The 20,745-nt window shown below is 34.7% G+C and overlaps 1 protein-coding gene across 1 annotated transcript in view; it reads right to left on the reverse strand.

Moving 5' to 3' along the window:
* LOC140598303 (phospholipid-transporting ATPase ABCA3-like) overlaps positions 1-20,745 on the reverse strand; it is a 72,421-nt gene that overhangs the window by 36,170 nt on the left and 15,506 nt on the right. The window contains exons 3-5 of the mRNA XM_072753692.1: positions 20,012-20,234; positions 4,533-4,688; positions 2,078-2,256 (exon numbers count right to left, since the gene is read on the reverse strand). Of these exons, the coding sequence (XP_072609793.1) occupies positions 2,078-2,256; positions 4,533-4,688; positions 20,012-20,234 (558 nt within the window). The remainder of the gene's footprint in view (positions 1-2,077; positions 2,257-4,532; positions 4,689-20,011; positions 20,235-20,745) is intronic.

Here is a 20,745-nt window from a genome sequence, read left to right on the forward strand (position 1 = left end):
TGCAAGTTTCTATTCAATGTCGAGGTGTTGGACAGTTTTTCTTGATTTTAGGGGTGGAAATCTCTCCATCTCCTGGATCTGAATGCCTGTTTCCCTCCCCAAATTAGGGAAGTTCTCAGCTATTATTTGTTCAAATATGCTTTTTGGTCCTCTGTCCCTTTCAGCACCCTCTGGAACTGCAGTTAAAGGTAGATTTTTCTTCTGAGGCTGTCGTTTATTTCCCTTAACCTTTCCTCATGGTCTTTTAACTGTTTTTCTCTTTTTTCCTCAGCTTCCTTCCTTGCCATCAACTTGTCTTCTATTTCACCTTTTTTTCTACCTGATTAACCCTCGTCATTAGGACCTCCAGTTTACATTGCATCTCATTTAATTGATTTTTAATTTCGGCCTGATTAGATCTAAATTCTGCAGTCATTATGTCTCTTGAATCCTTTATACTTTTTCTAGAGCCACCAGTAGCTTTATAATTGTGCTTCTGAATTGGCTTTCTGACATCAAATTTTAATGCAGATTCTGTAACTCTGTGGCAGAATAATGTTTTTGATTCTTTCTTTTGTGGGAGTTCTTTCTAGTCATTTTGCTCAGTGCAGAGTGGCTAAAAACAAGTTGTACTAGAAAAACGAAAGAAAAAAAGGAAAAAAGAGGAGAGGTATCCTCTCGTTCTATATACTGTAAATCTCTCGACTTCCTTTGGAGCTTCCTAGTGCTGCTCCGTAAAGAACTTGCTCTTCCCCTGTCCTTCCAGCTGGTCTTCTGGGGGAGGGGCTGCTGTGCTGATTCTCAAGTGTGTGCACCTGGGTGAGCTGCTCCACCCCCTGCCAGGTGCACTGCTCAGTGGGAGCCATTTATCCTGTGAGGCCCCTGTTACCTGACGGCCCCGCTCCATCCCAGGCACAAGGTGACATCTGGAGGAACACCACCACTGGCGTCAGCCAGCTCTCCAGCTCTGGAGAAAGCTCCCGCAGTAACTACGCAGTCTTCCAGTCCACACAGGCCTGGATGCTCCAGGCATGGCAGGCGCTGATCTGCATAGCTTGGGGGCGCCCAGCAGCAGGAGAGTCCTTGCTGTCCTGTGCTTTTGCCACCTGTCCCAGGGGGAGCACAAGATCCTGGGCTGTGTCCACTGGGTGCCCTGGGATCTGGGGCCTGTGCATGTGGAATCACAGTCCTGGGGCCCCGGCTCCCAAAGGCAGCAGGGCGCAGCCCCCTCTGCCCAGAGCCGCCGCCTCAGCTGCTCCCAAGGCCCTGCGGCCAGCGCTCCAGCCCTTTACCGCACTCGGCCCACAGTCTGTGCCCCACTCTCCCCAGGGGCACACTTCCTCTGTTAGTGACCCCAGGAACCTGGAGACTCCCTGCTCCTCTTGTTCCATTTCCCTGCTAAGCCCCTTTCCTTCCGGGAAGAATTCGGTGTGGATTTTTAAAGTTCCAGCTTCTACAGGACTGGGCTTTCCTGTCCTGGAGGCTTTCACCGCCTGGCCTTTCACGGCTCCTCCTGGGGGCCTCCCCCCCACTCCATTAATTCTTTTTTTTTTCCCCCCCGGTTCCCTACTTTGTTAGAAGCGCAAACTCTTCTCTCTGTCATATTCCAGCTGTTCTCTCTTTAAACCTCAGGTCAAATTCATAGGTTTTTGGGATGATTTGAAAGTTATCTAGTTAGGTTGGTGGGGACAGATGACTTGGGGACCCTAGTCCTCCGCCATCTTGCCCCTCCTCCACATAGAGCCTTACTATTAAATGTGCATTCTCTGGGCTTGCAGAATCAAGAAGGCTTGGGAGTTTGTTAGAACTATCCAGGGGCCAAATTAGAATGAATGAGCACTTTGGGGAAGGAATGGCCCTCTGATACAACAGATATTCAAAGGAAAGCTTACTATTATAATCAAACTATAAAATATATCATGTTTGACTGATTATGTTTTGAAAGCACAAAGTTCAAATTACAGTGATGATCTCTGATTCACATGGATCTCAGTCAACATTGATTTATATTCCTATATTCAATAATGGAGTTACACATGTATAGAGTCATGTTTTTTGATCTTAGAGTTATCTCTAAGATCCATACTCAGCTACTTACCTTATTAAATTTCTTGTAAATGCCAAAGAAAATATAGCGATACACAAAGGTTCTCACTTTCCATGAGGTGGTCTCCAAAAGGAAAATCAAAAGGAAGAAAATAAATCCCGTGACAGCCATTGCAATTAAGTATCTTCCTATTGCATCATCTTCTAAACTATATACATTCATCTCAGTTACTAATGTCAACAATAAAGAAAAAAGATAATTAAATTAAGTTAAAAAAATCAATGAATTTAATTCTCATTAAAATTAAATTAAATTAATTAAAAATTAATTCAATGAGAAAACTCTAAGAAGTCAACAAACTGGAAGTAGTATAGAATCAAATAGAGTGGTTATCAAATAAGCACAAAATTACTATATTCAATGGTATGTTAAACTTTATAAGTCATGGAAAATATCTTCAAGATCCTTTAAGATACTTTAATTCCATGAATTTTATCTTGCTATAGTTCTAGGCATCCATTATCAATATGGTACTAGACAGCCAGAACCACTGGGTTCATGCCTGCTCACACTAGAGTACTGGGTAGCAGCAGAGGTTCTCCTTGCTCCCAAATATGTTTTCCTTTGAAAATACTTCAGAGAATGGTTCTGAAAGTGTGGAGCAGTGGCAGTGGAATCACCTGGAATGTGCTACATATGCAAATACTCTTACCTGCAAGGGAATACTAATATTTCAACTAAGTTGGAAGTGCTCAAAAGCTGACACTTTTTCTATGACTTATGAGAAAAATTAATAATTACAAGGTTCTAAATTCATGATTAGAAAAACAGTAGGCTCATCAGGAAGGTGAAGATGATCAATTCAACCTTTTTCACTGTTTTTATTAACATATTATCTACATATATTGAAATTCACAAGTGTAGGACTCAATGAATTTTTACAAATTGAAAATACTTATGTAGGCAGCAATATATTTTGTTTTAAAATTCAACCATATTCTATTTTATCTTATTTTTTTACTGTTATCACCTTGTATACTTTTATAGGGATAGCTGTAGGCATTATATTATGCTAGTTATCACAGTCATGGTGTCTTTCTTTTACCAGTTTTTAGTGAAGGATAGAAAACTTTCTATGATTTACATCTCCTTAATCTCCCCATTTCTAATTGTCTTAGGTATTTCCTCTACATACATTGAGAACATTATTAGACAATGCTATTATTTTTACTTTAACTGCCAAACTCAGGAAAACTCAAGAGGAGAAAGTATATTGTATTCATTCATATTTTTACTCTCCATTATTCCTTCTGCTTTCTTGATGTTCCAAAATTCCTCTTTTATCATTTCATTTGTGTTTATAGAACTTTTGTTAGCTATTCTTTTAGAGTTTCTACTGGTTACAAATTCCTGTAGATTTCCTTCATTTAAAAATGTCATTTCCCCTTCATTCCTGAAGGATATAGAATTTTCTATGTATATAGAATTTTGAGTTGACAGCATTTTTATTTCAGCACTTGAAAATCATGCTGTGCTACTTGCGCTGGTCTTCATGGCTTCTGATGAGAAACCTACAAATTAGGAGAATTGTTTCTCCTTTGTAGATAATGTGTTATTTTTCTGTATCTGCTTTCAAGATGTTTTTCTTATCCTTATTTCAAAGTTCGATGATGATGTCTCTTGGCATGACTTCTTTGGTTCTAACCTATTTGAAGTTTATTCAGCTTTTTGAATCTGTAAGTTTATATTTTTTATTTTATTATGTTTCTTTGAGATATAACTGATATATTAGTTTTGAGTATATAACATAATGATTTGATATTTGTAGGGTTTTTTCTTGTGATGAGAACTTTAAAGATATACTCTTTTAGTAAGTTGTAAACATATATATATATATAATACAGTATTATTAACTATAGTCATCATGCTGTATATTACATCTCCATCATTTATTTTATAACTGGTAGTTTGTACCTTTTGTACCCCTTCATCCATTTCACCCATCCCAATCCCCTGTCTCTGGCAACCATTAATCTATTCTCTAGGAGTTCAGTTTTTCTTTTTAGATTCCACATATAGGTGAGATCATATGTTATTTGTCTTTCTATGACTAATTTCACTTAGCATAATGCCCTCAAAGCCTATCCATGCTGTTCCCAATGGCAAGAATTCCTTCTTTATGCCCCAAAAATATTCCATTGTGTATGTAAACATATATGCATATATACATAAATGTATGTTTTCTTATCCATTCATCTATATGGAGATTCTTTCCCATCAGAAAATGCAATATGCATATAAGTTGTGAATCTTAGCTCTAACTTGTACAAGTTGTGTGACAGAGTAAGTTATTCAATTTTGTATAAACTTTAGTTTCCTCAAAGTGAGAATAACAACATATAACTTGATGGTTATTGTGAGGATTCGAAATAATATAGGTAGAGCTATTTACATCCAATAAGTAATCAACCAGTAGTATCTGATGAGGGGAGTCCCAAATACTCACTTGCTTTACTACAATTTACGAAGGCAGGAATTTTTGCTGATGAACACACTATCTTTGTCTCTTGGTTATCATAATATTTGCTGATGCTCATCCCAAAGTTATGTATGGGTATCACCATCATTGAATTAAGTAGAAGGCTTTCAGAAGGTTTTTGGCCTATGATTAAGAAGATAACATTAACATGCTTTATACAAAATGAATTGCACCAGGAAACAAAATCTTCCCAAATTAAACTGAGAAAATTATAAAGCCATATTATTATCTTCACAATACTCTCATTTCTGGCCACTAAGTATATGATAATGTCTTGTAACATAATTTATGTTGATAATAACAGCACTGGAAAATCCTTTTGGCAGAGTTCATACCCATATAACCTGTCTTCTGCCAACTGATGTGAACAGGAAATGCATACTGATTTCTCATTCTTCTGATCTTATATGATTAATATAGAAACAAGTTGTGGTAGGAAATTTAGCCTATGACCACAGTGGCAAAGATATATATATATATATATATATATATATATATATATATATATATATATATATATATATATATCAGTTGAAAGGAGATACATCTTCAGAGAACCAAGCTAAAGCTCACTTAGGTTTCTCTAAATATTAATGTGTATAATAGTTGATGAATAAACATGAAGAGATATAAAACATGATTATGGGTTAAGGTTGTGAATGGTCATTGTAGGACTTTAAGACTGAGCTCAGATTATTGGTAGCAAAGATAAAATGATACATCTGAGAAAAAAAACATATTTGTAAGACACTTTGACAGAAGAGAGGTGACCAGTCAATGATAACAGAGAATGAGTGAAGTTCCTAAGATATAAATTTTCTAAGTGGTAAAGTCATATCAAGCCTGCCCCAAAGAGGGTAACAATTGGCATATATGCATATAATCTAGTATCCAGAAAGAATAATTCTGACCATTGGTTGGCCACTTGAATAGATGCCAAAAATAACAAGGAGCTAGTGTTTAACTAAATGTTTAACTATAATTAAAGTATTTTAGCCACTCTCCAAAGAATACATAAATACCCTCTTTCTTTTAGGAGTAGAGGAAGATCTTCCTACATAAAGTAACTTCCTAAGAAAAGTAATATGATTCCTTAGCTAACAAACTGTTGAAGGATCCCATATGAATGGGGTGTGAAGGGATATAAAAACAGAAAAAATGTGTTGTAAATGTATGGATAATATTTAAAAATACTTATCTTCTAGTTCAGCATGTGTGTGAACCAATAAGAGTAGAATACCAATCAGCCAAACTGGATACAATCATAAAGAGTGTGGCCACCTTGTATGTAATGGAATACTGACCCTTTCTGTAGGTTCTAGAGAAAAGCAGAATTACTATCTGCTGTTATGGTTTGCCTCTCTATACATTCTCCATATCTCGGATAGCAGTGTCCTGATTTTCACATCATCTCTGAATAAGGAGTCTAATTTCTTTTCTAATCTCACATCCTTTATTTTAATCTATTACTACATTGATCAGGACCTTAGGTGTAATGTTGATTTTAAAGGGAATGTTTTAAATAATATAGAATTGTGTATGATATTCATAAATGCTTTTTGTCAAGTTATGGAAGTTTCTTCCTAGTTATTAAAAAATGCTATAAAGGGGCACCTGGGTGGCTCAGTCAGTTAAGCTACTGCCTTCACTCAGGTCATGGTCCCAGTGTCCTGGGATCAAGCCCTGCATATCAGGCTTCCTGCTCAGGGGGGTATCTGCTTCTTCCTCTCCCTCTTTCTCTGCCTTTGCCCCCAGCTTGTGCTCTCGCTAACTCTCTCTTTCCCAAATAAATAAATAAAATCTTTCTTAAAATGCTATAATGAATTGTTGGTTGTTTTTGAGTGATTTTTTCATATACCAAGGTTTTCACCCATTAATGTATTAATGTTCTGAATTACATTAATTGACTTTCTGAGTCTCTTATTACTCCACTAAGTCTACCCTGCATATAGAAAAAAAATCCAATTTGGTCATAATGAATAACCTTTTCTATACTTTGCTGAATTCAGTTTGCAATATTCTGTTCAGAATTTTTGTATCAAGGGGCATCTAAGGTGGCTCCGTGAGTCTGACTCTTGATTTCAGCTTACATCATGATCTCATGGGTTGTGGCATCAGGCCCCAAATTGGGATCCACACTCAGCAGGGAATCTACTTGAGATTTTTTTCCTCTCTGCTCCTCCCCACAATTGGTTACTCTCTCAAATCTTTTTTAAAAAGAATTTTTGCATCTATATTTAAGAATCACATTAGTTTGATATTTTCCTTTTTTCTATTCTTTTCTACAATGTCAAAGTCATACTAACTTCATAGAATGAGAGGCTGTTTTTTGCCTGCTGTTCTCTAGAAGGGTTTCTATGAGATTAGAATTCTATTTTATTGCAAGTTTCATAAAACTTACTAATACAGCAATGGGCCTTATGTTTTCTTTGTAGAAAGATTTAAATTCTTGAATGGCTTATAAGACCATTTACAGTTTCAAATTCTTGAAGAACAAGTTGGGAAGTTATTTTCTATACAACTCTAATTATTCTAAATATTCAAATGTATTACCTTAAAATTATTTATCATATCATCTTGTCTTCCTAATGCCTGCAGCATCTATGTCTTCACTTTATTCCTAATACTTCTTATTTTGACCTTTCCTTTTTTTACTTTATCATTTTACCAGAATTGGGCCAGTATGATAATCTTTCCAAGAACCCATCTTTGGTGATTTTGGTATTCTCTTGTATTTTTGCTTGCTATTTCTTTAGCTTCTACTTTTATCCTTATTTTTTCTTGGATTTATTCTGTTGGATAAGTTATATATAGACTTGAATTTTTCTTTGACTAGTTACTTTTAAGTGCATTTTTTTAAATTTCAAATGTACAGTTCTGTTAGTTTTTACTAACTTCATGAAGTGAGTTGGGAAATATTCCCTCTTTCTCGATTTTCAAAAAGATTTTGCACAATATTGGTTTTTTTTCTCTTAAAAGTTTATAAGAAGGTACCAGTGAAATGATCTAGGCATAGAATTTTTCTCTGGGGAATATTTTGATAACAACTTAATTGCCTTTATATATAGGGAGTGTGATAAAATAAAAAATATATTTGGTCTTTGTCCTCAGAGCTCCTAAAATTCTTGGAATTTAGTAAGTGCTGCGTGTCTTTTGTTATTCCTAAGGAATCTTTTTGGACCATACCTGAGATTATGTTAATGCGCTGTCTCACACTGAGGCCCCTAGATAGCTTCAGAATAAGAGCTGCTGCCAGAAAAACCAACCAGGTGTTTAGGGAGCTGGTACCTTCAGTCCCAGCTCCAGACCTATGGGAGGGGGAAAGGGACTAGAGACTTAGTTTAATTTTCTGCCCAAGATTTTACCAATCATGCCAACATAATTCATTAACTCAGAAGATGAACATAATCAGTATGGTGAGAGGGTGTCAGCCCAGAGAGGACATAAACACCCTGTATACTGCTCCACCTGATATCTTGGTATATGCATCTCTTCCATTTGAATATTCCTGAGTTAGATGCTTTATGATAAAAGTGTAATCACAAATATAACATTTTCCTGAGTTTTGTGAATCATTGAAGTGAATTAATGAACCTGAAGAGGTGGGAACCCTTATATTTGTAACCAGGTGAGACAGAAGTGCAGGCACCCTGGGGAACCAGTACTTCCAGCTGGAACCTGAAGCAAGGCAAGTCTTTTGGGACTAACTCTTTAACCTGTGGAGTCTGTGCTAATTATAATAGGTAGTGTCAGAATTAAATTGTAGGACACCCATTTGATGTCAGAAAATTGGTGTTGAAAACCAATTTTCAACCAGTGATAGGCGATCACTGAGATTTTAGTGTCCATCAAAGAATTTTGCCATTTCATCTAAGTTGACTTTGTTGGCATAAAGTGCTATGTGATAACCTCTCTTTTTAATGCTTCGAGGATCTGTAATAATGTTCCCTCTTTCATTCCCAGTTTTAGGAATGTGTACTTTCTCTTCCTTTTCTTGGTCAGTCTCACTAGGGGTTTATCAATTTTATTAATTTTGTGAGAGGACTTCTTGGCCTTCTCTCCTTAAAAAACCACTTAAAGCTAAACATTTATCAAAAGTTGATATGCTAAATTTTAATTATCATTATGTTCAAGTAATTTTAAAATTTCAGTTGTGATTTTATTTGATGAATATGTTATTTGAAGTGTCTGCCTTTTAATTTATATTTAATGTAATTATTGATATGGCTTGCTCTATTTTTATTTTGCTATTTGTTTTTGGTTTATCCCACTGCTCGCTCATATATTCCTTCTTTGTTAACTTTATTGGGGGATTAATTGAATAGCCTTCAGTGTGGTTTTCTTTGTATTTATCCTGCTTGAGGTACACTGAGCATCTTGAATCTTTAGTTTTATATCTTTTACAAAACTTTGGAAATTCTAATTCATATGTCTCAAATATATTTTTATGCTCCATTTTTTCACTTTTCTATTACATATATGGTAGGCCTTTCAATATTGGCCACAGAGGTTACTGAAGCTATATACATATTTTTTCAATATCTTTTTCACTTTTATTCTGATTTTATAATCTCAATTGATCATCTTTCAAAGTATTTGTATCTTTCTTACTGGCTGCTAAATCCATCCAATATTTTTAATTTTATAATTTATGTATTTTATAGTTTCTATATTTCTACTAAAATTTCCTATCATTCATTAATAGAATAATTTCCATGGGCATTGTAATAGCTGCTTTAAAATTCTTATCTCCTAATAATGATATTTATATCATTTAATAATCTGCATTTCATTGATTTCCTTTTCAATTATGATTCACATTTTCCTTTCTTTACACATCTAATAATTCTGATTGGATTCTGGACATTTTGACTTTTATGTTGTCAAGACTTTGGATTCTTTCATTTTCCTCTGAAAAATTTGCTTTAGCAAGTAGTTAACTTGATAGCAATCAAACTCTGTTTCCCCTGCAGTAAGCAGCAAGTGGAAAATCAGTTCAGTTGCTTTATCCTCAGTCTGCTTATATTTCTCCTCTGGAAATATTCCATAAAGAGATTTTGGAGTGAACCTCTGTGGTCCCCTCTTCTTTATTTTAATTTAGAGAATGCTGCAGCAATCTCAAATTATGTGTTCTGATTCTTAAACTAAGATTGCAGGTTTCTATCAGAGTTTAGCTATCCCACACCTCCAAACTATGCCTTTTCCTTAGGGAAAAAGTGACAGAAATGAAAAACTCACACAATGCTTTTTCAAATGTGAACTCCCTTCCAGTTTCTGCCTATCTTCAGTCAAAATAAAGTACCTTCAAATTTTTTTAAAAATTGTCAATAGTTTATAGTTGTTATGTGTGAGAGGACTGGTCTAAGTTCCTCCAGCATTACAAATAGAAGAGTATCAGTACAGTTTTGTAGTCTTGGATAGCCCAAATGTTGCACATCATCATCCTCACATTTACTCCTGGATATGTGAGTTTTAGTCATTATCTTCTTAACCAATTAGATGGCTATTTTCTTAAGTTTCATTTTCTAAGTAAAATATATTTTTTGTATATATATCAATTGTATACACTAACCTTGCAAAATTCACTCATTAACTCTTATAGGTTATCTATGATTATTTTATTTTACTTTTTTTTTAAAGAGAGAGAGAGAGAGAGACTATGAATAGGGGGAGAAGGGGAGAAAGAGAATCTTAAGTGGGATCCACACTGAGCATGGAGCCCAACACAGGGCTTGATCTCATGATCCTGAGACCATGACCTTAGCCAAAATCAAGAGTCAGATGCTCAACTGAATGAGTCATCCAGGTGCCCCATATCTGTGTACATAGTAAATAGTTCTACTTCTTCTTTTTCCAATACTTATACCTTAATTATTTTTTTGCCTATTGTGTGGTTAAAACCTTCACCACAATGTGGAATATAGAAATGATAGACAGCATCCTTGACTCATCCACAAACTCAAGTATAAATCTTTAGAGAATCTTATATTTAAAAAACTTACAATGAATAGAACTAGATGTTAATTTTTTTATACAAGACCAGTATAATGTTGATATCAAAATCTAAGAATATTATAAGAAAGAAAATTATTGGCTAACCTGTCTCATGGACATTAATAGAAAACTCCTCTATAAACTATCAACAACCTGGATCTAGAAATTTATTATAATCAAGGATAATACAAGCAAGTTTTGTTATTAAAGGAATATAAAATTGGTTTAACATAAAAAAAAATCACTGAGTATCACCACATTAAAATAAAGCAGAAGAACCATATGATCATCTCACTAATGAAAAAGGAAAAAAGTATTTGTTAAAATTCAACACCTGTGCATTTAAAAACAAATAAACAAACTTGGAAATGAAAGATATATCCTGAATCTAATATATTTACAAAAAAAAACAATGGTATATAGTTGTTCAGATATCCTTTTTATTGTAGTGAAATATATATAACATTTATTATTATGGCTACTTGTAAGTGTACAATTCAGTGACAATATAGTCACAGTATTGTGTAATTATCACTACTATCTATACTCAAAACATTTTTCATATTGAAAATGTTTTTGTTTTTTATATATATATTCAAACTTTAATTAAAAAATATATATCAAAACTTCTTCATTCTCCCCAACAAAACCTATGCCCACTAAACAATAATTCTGTTTTCCTACCACTAGACCCTGGTAATTTCTATTCTACTTCTATCTATATGGATTTGCCTACTGTAAGTGCCTCATATAAATGGAAATACACAATATTTGTCCTATGTCTGGTTTATTTCATTCAGAATAATATTTTCAAGTTCCATTCATGATGTGGCATATATAAAAATTATATACCATTTTGTGGCTGAATAATATTCCATTGTGTATATATACATATATATATATATATATAACACATTTTGTTTGTCCATTCATCTATTCATAGACAATTGGTTTCCACCATTTAGCTATTGTGAATAAAACTGCCATGAATATTGGTATACAAAATATCTTTTCAAGTCCTTGATTTAAATTATCTTGGATATATACCTAAGAGTGGAGTTCCTGGGTCATGTGGTAGTTCCATGTTTAACATTTTGAAAAAATGCCAAATTCTTTTGCACAGTAGTGTCACCATTTTACATTCCCACTAGCAATGCACAAGGTTTCTATTTTCTCCACATCCTTGGCAAAACATGTTATTTTTTGTTGTTTTGCTTTTAAATAATCACCATCGTAGTGGATGTGAAGTGCTAACTCATTGCTTTTATTTGCATTTTCCTAATGACTAATGATGTTGAGCATCTCTTCATATTTTTGTTGACCATTTGTATATCTTTGGAGAAAAGCCTATTAAATTTATGTATATTTGTCTTTTTGCTGTTGATTCCATGTATTTTCTAGATACTAGATCTTTATCAGGTGTATGATTTTCAAAAATATTGTTTTTTAGGTTTCTTTTCACTTTGATACTGTCCTTTGATAAAAGCTAATTTTGATGATATCCAACTTATATACTAAAAGAAGAATTGTACTTCCAGTGTTTTATCTAAGAATCCATTGCCTAATCCCTAATCCAGGGCCATAAAGATTTACCCGTTTTCCTCCAAGAGCTTTATGATTTCAGCTCTTATATAGGACATTGGTGCATATTAGTTAATTTTTGTTTATGGTGTAAGGCTTGTTGAAAATTAGTCCTTTCCCCCACTGAATTGCTTAAAATCAATTTACTATATATATATGTGAGCATTTAGTTCTGGGCACTCCACTCTATTTCATTTTTCTGTTTGTATGTCCTTATACCAGTACTACATTTATTTATTATATTTTTAGTAAGTTTTGAAGTCAGAAAGTGTGAGACCCCAACTTTATTCTTCTTTTTCTGGATTGTTTTGGTCATCCTGGGCTCATTGCCATTCTTTATAAATTTAGGATTGGCTTTTTTATTTCTGGAAAAAAAAAAGCTGGTAGACTTTTATAAGGGATGGTGTTGAAATGTAGATTGCTTTCGGTAGTATTCTGTTTTATCATGAAAGCATGTTGAATTTTGTCAAATACGTTTTCTGAATCATCAGTTGGGATGATCATGTGGGATTTTTTTGGTCCCAATATTTTAATATTTTCAACATTAATTTTCTTCTGTTAAACATTCTTGCATTTCTGGAAAATTCCACTTGGTCAAGGTATAATCCTTTTAATTGATGTTGGATTTGGTTTACCATTTTGTTGAGAACTCTTGCATGTATATTCATAAGGGATACCCATTTCTAATTTTTTCTTGTGATATCTCTATCTAGCTTTGTTATAGAGTAATGCTAGCTTATAAAATGAGTTAAAGAGTATTCCCTCTTCTTCTGTTTTTGGAAGAGTTTTTAGAATAATTCATGATAATTCTTCTTCAAAAGGTTGGTGAAACTAACCTCTGACGCCATCTGATCCTGGACTTCTCTTTGCTGGCTTTTCCAGTACTCCTTCAATCTCTTTATTTGTCAGAGATCTACTGAGATTTTCTGCTCTTTTTGAGTCAGTTTTGATAAGTTTTTGTGTTCCTATGATTTTGTCCATTTCATCTCAGTTATCTAATTTTTGGTGAACACTTGTTCATAGTTTTATCTTTTAAAAAATATTTTCTGTGTAGTATTTATTAAGATCACAAAATAAATTCTAATCCCAGAAATTACTAAAAACAAAATATCACTTTCAAGTTGTAAACACCTATTCTTTTTTGTAGTAATATATATAAAGAAATGTTAGGGCAGCCCCGGTGGTGCAGCGGTTTAGCACCGCCTGCAGCCCGGGGCGAGATCCTGGAGACCCTGGATGGAGTCCCACGTCAGGCTCTCTGCATGGTGCCTGCTTCTCCTTCTGCCTGGGTCTCTGCCTCTCTCTCTCTCTCTCTCTCTGTGTCTCTATGAATAAATAAATAAAATCTTAAAAAATGTTAATATGTGGGTATTAATATGGAAATTGAGAATAACAAATATATTGATAGAAAAATATACAGTTCTTCCTTAGGGAATTTATATCTCTATTATTTATTATATTCAAAAATATACTAACAATCTGCATTTTTTCTATTTTTTAATGAAAACTGAATATAGTTGACACACAATATTACATTAGTTTCAAGTGTACCACATTGTGATTTGGCAAGTTTATTATACATTATGCTATGCTCACCATAAATGTAGCTACCATCTGCTACCATGCAATGCTATTACAACACCACTGACTATATTCCCTATGTTGTACTTTTTATCCTGGTAACTTACTAATTTCATAATTGGAAGCTTATAGCTCCCACTTCCCTTCCCTCATTTTGCCCACTAAAAAACCCAAAAATACAATTATATTGACTTTTCTTTTTTAAAAGTTTTTTTTAAAAAGATTTTATTCATTTACTCATGAGAGACACACACACAGAGAGGCAGAGACACAGGCAGAGGGAGAAGCAGGCTCCATGCAGGAAGCCTGGTGTGGGACTTGATCCCAGGTCTCCAAGATCAGGCCCTGGACTGAAGGCAGGCACCAAACCACTAAGCCACCCAGGATCCCCCTTTTTAAAAAGTTTTTACTCCAGTTAGTTAACATACAGTGTAATATTAATTTCAGGTGTACAATATAGTGATTCAACATTCCCATACAATACCTGGTGCTTATCACAAGTGCACTCTGTAATCCCCATCATCTATTTAACCTATCCCCACCCAACCACCTCCCCTCTGGTAACCATTAGTTTCTTCTCTATAGAATAACACTGATTTTTATATTTGCAAAGGTAGCTACCTTTACTGGAGATCTTTATTCCTTAATATGGCTTCAAGTTATTGTCTAATGTCATTTCATTACATCCCTTTAAAATTTCTGGTAAGGCAGAGTGAGTGGTAATGGACTTCCTTGGCTTTTTCTTTTTTCTTCTTCTTTTTTCTTTTTTCCTCTTCCCTCCTCCTCCCCTCTTCCTTCCTTTCCTCCTTCTTCCTCCACCTCCTTCTTCTAAATCTGGGAAGGTCTTACTTTCTTCTACATTTTTAAAGAACCATTTTGCTGGATATATAATTCTTCACTGACACGTTTTTTTTTTCAGCACTTTAAGCATGTTATTCCACTGCCTTCTCATCTCCATTGTTTTAAATGGGAAAGTATTATTAATTTTATTGAGAATTCCTTGTCCTTGATGAGTTGATTCTCTATTACTGTTTGTAAGATCCTCTCTTTGATCTTACAGATTGATTATAATGTATCTTCATAAAGATCTCTGAATCTATCCTTTTTGGAGTTCACTGAACTTCTTGGGTTTGTAGATTTGTGTATTTCATCAAATTTGTGCATTTAGGGCTATTATTTCTTAAGATATTCTGACTCATTTTCTCTCTCTCTCTCCTCTTTCTGGGAATGATATAATGTATATACTGGTTTATGCCAGACTCACTAATTTCAGTTGTCTTATCTCCAAGTTCAGTGGATCTGTTTTCTGTCTGCTGAAATCTTTTGACCCCCTCCAGTGATTTTTTTCATTTCAGTTATTGTACGTTCAGTGTCTATTTGGTTCTCCATTTGTGTTTGGTTCCTTTTTAAATAGCCTTTATCTCTTTATTGTTAATTTCTATCTGGTGAGACATCATTCTCATGGTTACCTTTAGCTTTTTTTGGTATGTTGTTTCTCTAAAGTACTCTAAAATCAGTTTTCCTTGTTCCCTGTGGTTTGCAGTTCTTGAGTATTATTATTGTTGTTGAAGGCTATAGCAATCTATGTGTCGAATTACTCTCCCAAACACTTTTGCAAAGATTATATTCCTTCTTCTGAGTGGTCCCTGAGGTCTCTGTTCCTTAGCTTATTTGATAGATTTCTTTGAATGTCTGGATCTAAAACGAAACAAAACTCTGCCAATCTTTGAAGGCTTTCTCTGTGCTGAAGCCCTCTTCCAACACTTAGGCAAACTTGTGCCAAGCCTAGGAATGAACCCGAGTTAAAAGCTTATGGTCTTCACAGAACATTTGTGAGCAAGCATCTTGCTCATGGTACAAGTGTGTCTATCTAAAAAATTCACCTATATACAGGAGTGCTTTTGAATGCCCTAATTTAAAATAGACTCTCTCTCTGACTTTCTGTCCCTGGCCTTAACACGGTCTTTTTTATGCCTAAACTGTAATTTTTCCCTCAGGTATGCAAGATTACTTTATATCCACCTTACTTTTTTTTACCAAAACCCATTGATTTTTGTGCCTGGTGAGTTCTGAGTTAGGTTAACACAGATGAATGATACCAGTTCTTCAGGCAACTCTAAGAAATGAGAACAAATTTACACGTGATTTGTGTAGAAGGTTTGCTCTGCACCCTCTGGAATTAGGGAAGGTCCCACACTGGGAGCAAGGAGGGGTCTTCAAGATTGCTGTCAAGAGGTGGTCTGGCAAGTGCATATAAAAATGTCAACTTTTCCTACTGGTTATTTTTCTTCATTCAGAATTTACTTGGTTATTGTAAACCCTTAACCATTTTCCAGAGTTCTGATGGTGTTGGTTCTGACAATTTCTGATTTTTCTTTAATGCTCAGTAAAAGGATAGTTGGAGCTGCCAACTCAGCCATTTCCTGAGGTCACTTTCGACAGGCCTATCTTGTTTTTTTGTGCTTAATTTTATTGCACTTTGTAGATAGTGCAGTTTTTATAAATTGAAGGTTTGTGTCAAGTCTATCAGTGCCATTTTTCTAATAACATTTGCTCACTTCATGTCTGTGCCTTATTTTGGTAATTCTTACAATATTTCAAACTTTTCCATTATTATTATATTTGTCATGGTGATCTATGACCACTGATTATGACTTGAAAGAAAGCCCAGGTTAAGTTAGTATTTTTATCAATCAACCATTTTTAAGTTAAGATATATATGTTGTTTTTTAGACTTAACACTATTGGACACTTAACAGTATACAGTGTAGTATTCAACTGCAGTGTATATGCTCAGCTGCAACTTTGTACCCTTTGACCAACATTTTCCCATTTTCTCCACCTCCCCCTACTGTAACCACTGTTCTACTCTCTGCTTCTATGTATTTGACTTTTTAAAATTCCACATATAAGTGAGATCATGTATCTTAATTATTTAATTTCTACAAGTTTGTGAGACAGGTAGTATTACTCTGTGTTATAGATGAAGATGCTCTAATCAGGAGATGAGTCATGTCCAAGATGTAAGAATGAGGAGTGGCTTAGCTAAGTTAAGTCTTCTGTCTGTAGGTCGTGGCCTCTTCAAAAATTCTTAATGCAAATGAGGATTTTGAAAAGCAACAATGAGTCTAACAAAGATTTTGGCAAAATATTTCCAAGGCTTCTCTATACCTACAACATTGTTTCTGCAGAGGTTGTTGTAAAGAAAAAAAAAATACAACCTCTAGGAAATCCTTCCATAAGACCACCTGCATTTCCACCTGACTTATCTATCCCAATGTGACATTTAAGAAAAGCTCTGTTAAATTTCATGGGGGGAAATGCCCCTATTTTTCACAAAGACTATCTCTTAATCTCCTTTCACTTTAAGCACATTTATAATAAGGCTCTAATCATGAGGATACTGAATTTATAATGACTAATGATTATTTTGCAATTTTGGTGTCTTTAAATTATGTGCATAGCTCTCCTTAAAGAATATTACCTAGCAACCCCTTGTTTCTGAAAAACAAAACAAAACAAAACAAAACCCAAATAACACTATTAACAGCACTATTCTTTCTTAAAAAAAAAAAACACACACAAGATTTTATTTATTTGACAGAGAAAGAGAACACATGTGCGCAAGTAGGTGGAGTGGCAGACAGAGGGAGAGGGAGTAGCAGTCTGATCCCAGGAACTCGGAATCAAAACCTGAGCCGAAGGCAGATGCTTAACTGACTGTGCCACCCAGGTGCCCCACCACTATTCTTCCAACAAAAGTGAATAGAGATTACCCTAAACCAACCATCTTAGAATTACTTCTTGGAGAACACCAAATTCCTAGAGGAGGTGAGACTTAGTATCTGTTTCATAATTGCTTTATGTGACATGCTGTGACATACAGACATGCTGAGTAACAGGTCTGACATTTCAATCAGTATCTAATCTTTTAAGGGACTTTGGAATGTAGGACTGCCTGGAATGAGACATGTAAATTTTCTGTACTTCAGATCAGAGGTGATGGTGTCCTGAAGAATAATTACATTGTAAAAGACTGAAATATTGATTGAGATTGACTTTTTATTATGATAGAAATAAATAAGAAACCAATCACAAAAATATAGGAAGTCATCAAATATTTGGTAATGCATGAGTCAAAGTAGAATTACAAGAGAAATTTAAAATAGTTCTAACTCAATGATAATGAAAATAAAATACATCAAAAATTTTTAGATGCAACTACAACAGTTCTTATTAGAAACTTAATAGCTTAAGGGTCTGGGTGAAGAGGGGCTAAATGAGTGATGGGTATTTTTTTATAACGATTTTATTTATTTATTCATGAGAGACAAAGAGAGGGGCAGAGACAGCTCCCAGTGGGGAGCCCGATGTAGGACTCGATCCCAGAACCTCAAGATCTCACTTGAGTCAAAGACAGGTGATCAACCACCAAGCCACCCATGTGCCCTAGTGATGGGTATTAAGGAGGGCACTTGTGATGAGCACTGGATGTTGTATTAAGTGATGAATCACAGAATTCCACTCACAAAACCAATGTTATGCTATTTATTCATTATCTAGAATTAAATAAAAACTTAACAATAGAAAAGAAATTTTATATCTTAAATGGCTCTAGATTCCAAAGAAGGCTTAAAATCATGTAATATTTGACTTTACAAATAAGTACATAAGTTAAATCCAAAGTAAATAGAAATAAAGAAAAATAAATATAAGAACAGAAATCCCCACAATAGGACACAAAAAATAAATATTAATAAAACCAAAAGGTAGCTCTTTAAAAGGATTAAAATATTGGTAAAAATCCTGACAAAGACTGATGAGAGGGAAAGGTTGGGAGAGAGTAAGTGAATACAGCAATATCAGCAATGGATGAGCAGATGTGAATGCTTATCTACAGACCTGAAAGGATCACAAGAGAATGTTAGGAACAACTTAATGCCAATAGTTTCAGAAATGTAGATGAAATGCAAAACTTCTTTGAAAAGAAAACTTTTCAAAAATTTTACAAGGTATGAGAAATGTTAAGAGATCTATATTATAGACAAATTAAATTTATGATTAACAACAAAACTACACACACACACACACACACAAATCTCTAAGCTCTGAGGATTTCACTGATGAGCCCTATCTAATATTATAAAAAGGAAAAATATCCATTTTACAAAAAATTCTGACTTTAGGCCTACCATTTCAAGTAATGAATTTCTGGCAGCAATTCAAATAAGCAAAGAAATAAATTCTCTTCTAAGATCTCCAGAAAGGGATGGAGCCTTGCAGATAGCTTGGTTTTAGCCCAATGAGCCCTTTGATAGATTTATGATCTATAGACCTGTAGGATAATATATTTGTATAATCTACTATGTTTGCAGCAATTTACTACCACAGTAATAGAAAACTAACACAGAGACTAATTGACAGCAATGTGACTAACTCAGTAAATGAGCACCAGAGTATAAATCCTTCTACATGTTTCTTAGTCTACTATTCAGCGATCAGTTCTTCCTCATGTGGCTTAATATTGCTCATTGAAGAGGTGTGCAAGGAGTACTAAAATAGGTTTCCAGGCAGCCTGGGTGGCTCAGCGGTTTAGTGCTGCCTTCAGCAAAGGGCGTGATCCTAGAGACCCAGGATCGAGTCCCACATCAGGCTCTCTGCATGGAGCCTGCTTCTTCCTCTACCTGTGTCTCTGCCTCTATGTGTGTGTGTGTGTGTGTGTGTGTGTGTGTGATGAATAAATAAATAAAATATTTAAAAAATAAATAAATAAATAAAATAGGTTTCTAACTCACTCAGGGAATTTTTTCATGGGAGGGCAAGGCCTAATGTCAGTTAATGGGTTAGGAGCCTATTCCTCTCAGTCTCTGCAAGACCTAGTATGGCTGAATTACTTAAAACAGATCTAGTTAATATTTACAGGGTCATTTAATAAAGGAGAGGCAGCATCTATATTCCAAGAAACTGCTCTTTGCCATCATTGCCAGTGTAGTCAATGTCTCCATAATCTCAAAGTCAAAGGAGGAAAAAATGAAAGAATAACTATTGTACAGAGCCTGAACTTACAGCCTGAAGGACAGGGTTAGTGAAAATGTTAGTGTCTTAATTGTTTGCACTGTACCCAACATAATGCCTATAATATTTGTGGCACTTATTAAAGGTTATTAACTTACAAGTAGTGTAAGTTTTCCCTGGAAACCCAGAACCAAACAACTTTGTAATGTTCTTATCTTCAAGGCCATATTTCTTTTTTATGCCACTAGAAAGGGGAAATGGTGTGATATCCTCACCTGATATTTCAGTTACTATTACATTCAATATTACGCTGAAAACTCCTGCACAGTACTGTAACATGACGAGCTTGATGTAGGCACTGGTATGACTAGAAAAAAGGAAACTTATCAGGTATGTGAAGGGAATGACAGCCCAGCCAAACAGCATGAAGATGACCAATGTATCCAGAAAGCGGTAATTCTTGGTCAGTGCATCCAATCCAGATAATAGGAATACCACCTGAGAGAGAGAGAGAGAGAGAGAGAGAGTAAACAAGTCAAGTCAAAGTAGAAAAACTATGCAATGCCTAAGAATTCAATCTAATCACTTAGAAAAGAGAAATAATATTCCTTTGTTAGAACACATAAGTATTTATTAATCAAATAATTTTGTCCATGAGTATGGCTATGAGGTTCTTCTACTTCTCCCTCAGGTGAGCATATACCCTCTACTTGCCTTTCTACTTGTTTTCATATACTTGAAATGGTTCCATTATGTTCTCCTTGAAGAAGATCAAAGTATATTCTTTCTTCCCCTTCCTCTAAGCCCAAATAATGCAATTCTCAGTATTTCCAGAAATGAGATAACCTAATAGAAAAACTTTTTTTTCCCAAGATTTCCATTCTGGCAGCTCTAAGCTGTGCTAAGGACCTACCCTCCATGGCCTTCCATTTTTATATTCTTCCTGTTGACTATACTCTGTTTTCCTACTCCTTTTCCCATCTCAGTCACTCAGTTGAGAAGCACACAG

Source organism: Vulpes vulpes, chromosome 3 (assembly GCF_048418805.1).
Source record: "Vulpes vulpes isolate BD-2025 chromosome 3, VulVul3, whole genome shotgun sequence".
NCBI classification, from domain to species: domain Eukaryota; kingdom Metazoa; phylum Chordata; class Mammalia; order Carnivora; family Canidae; genus Vulpes; species Vulpes vulpes.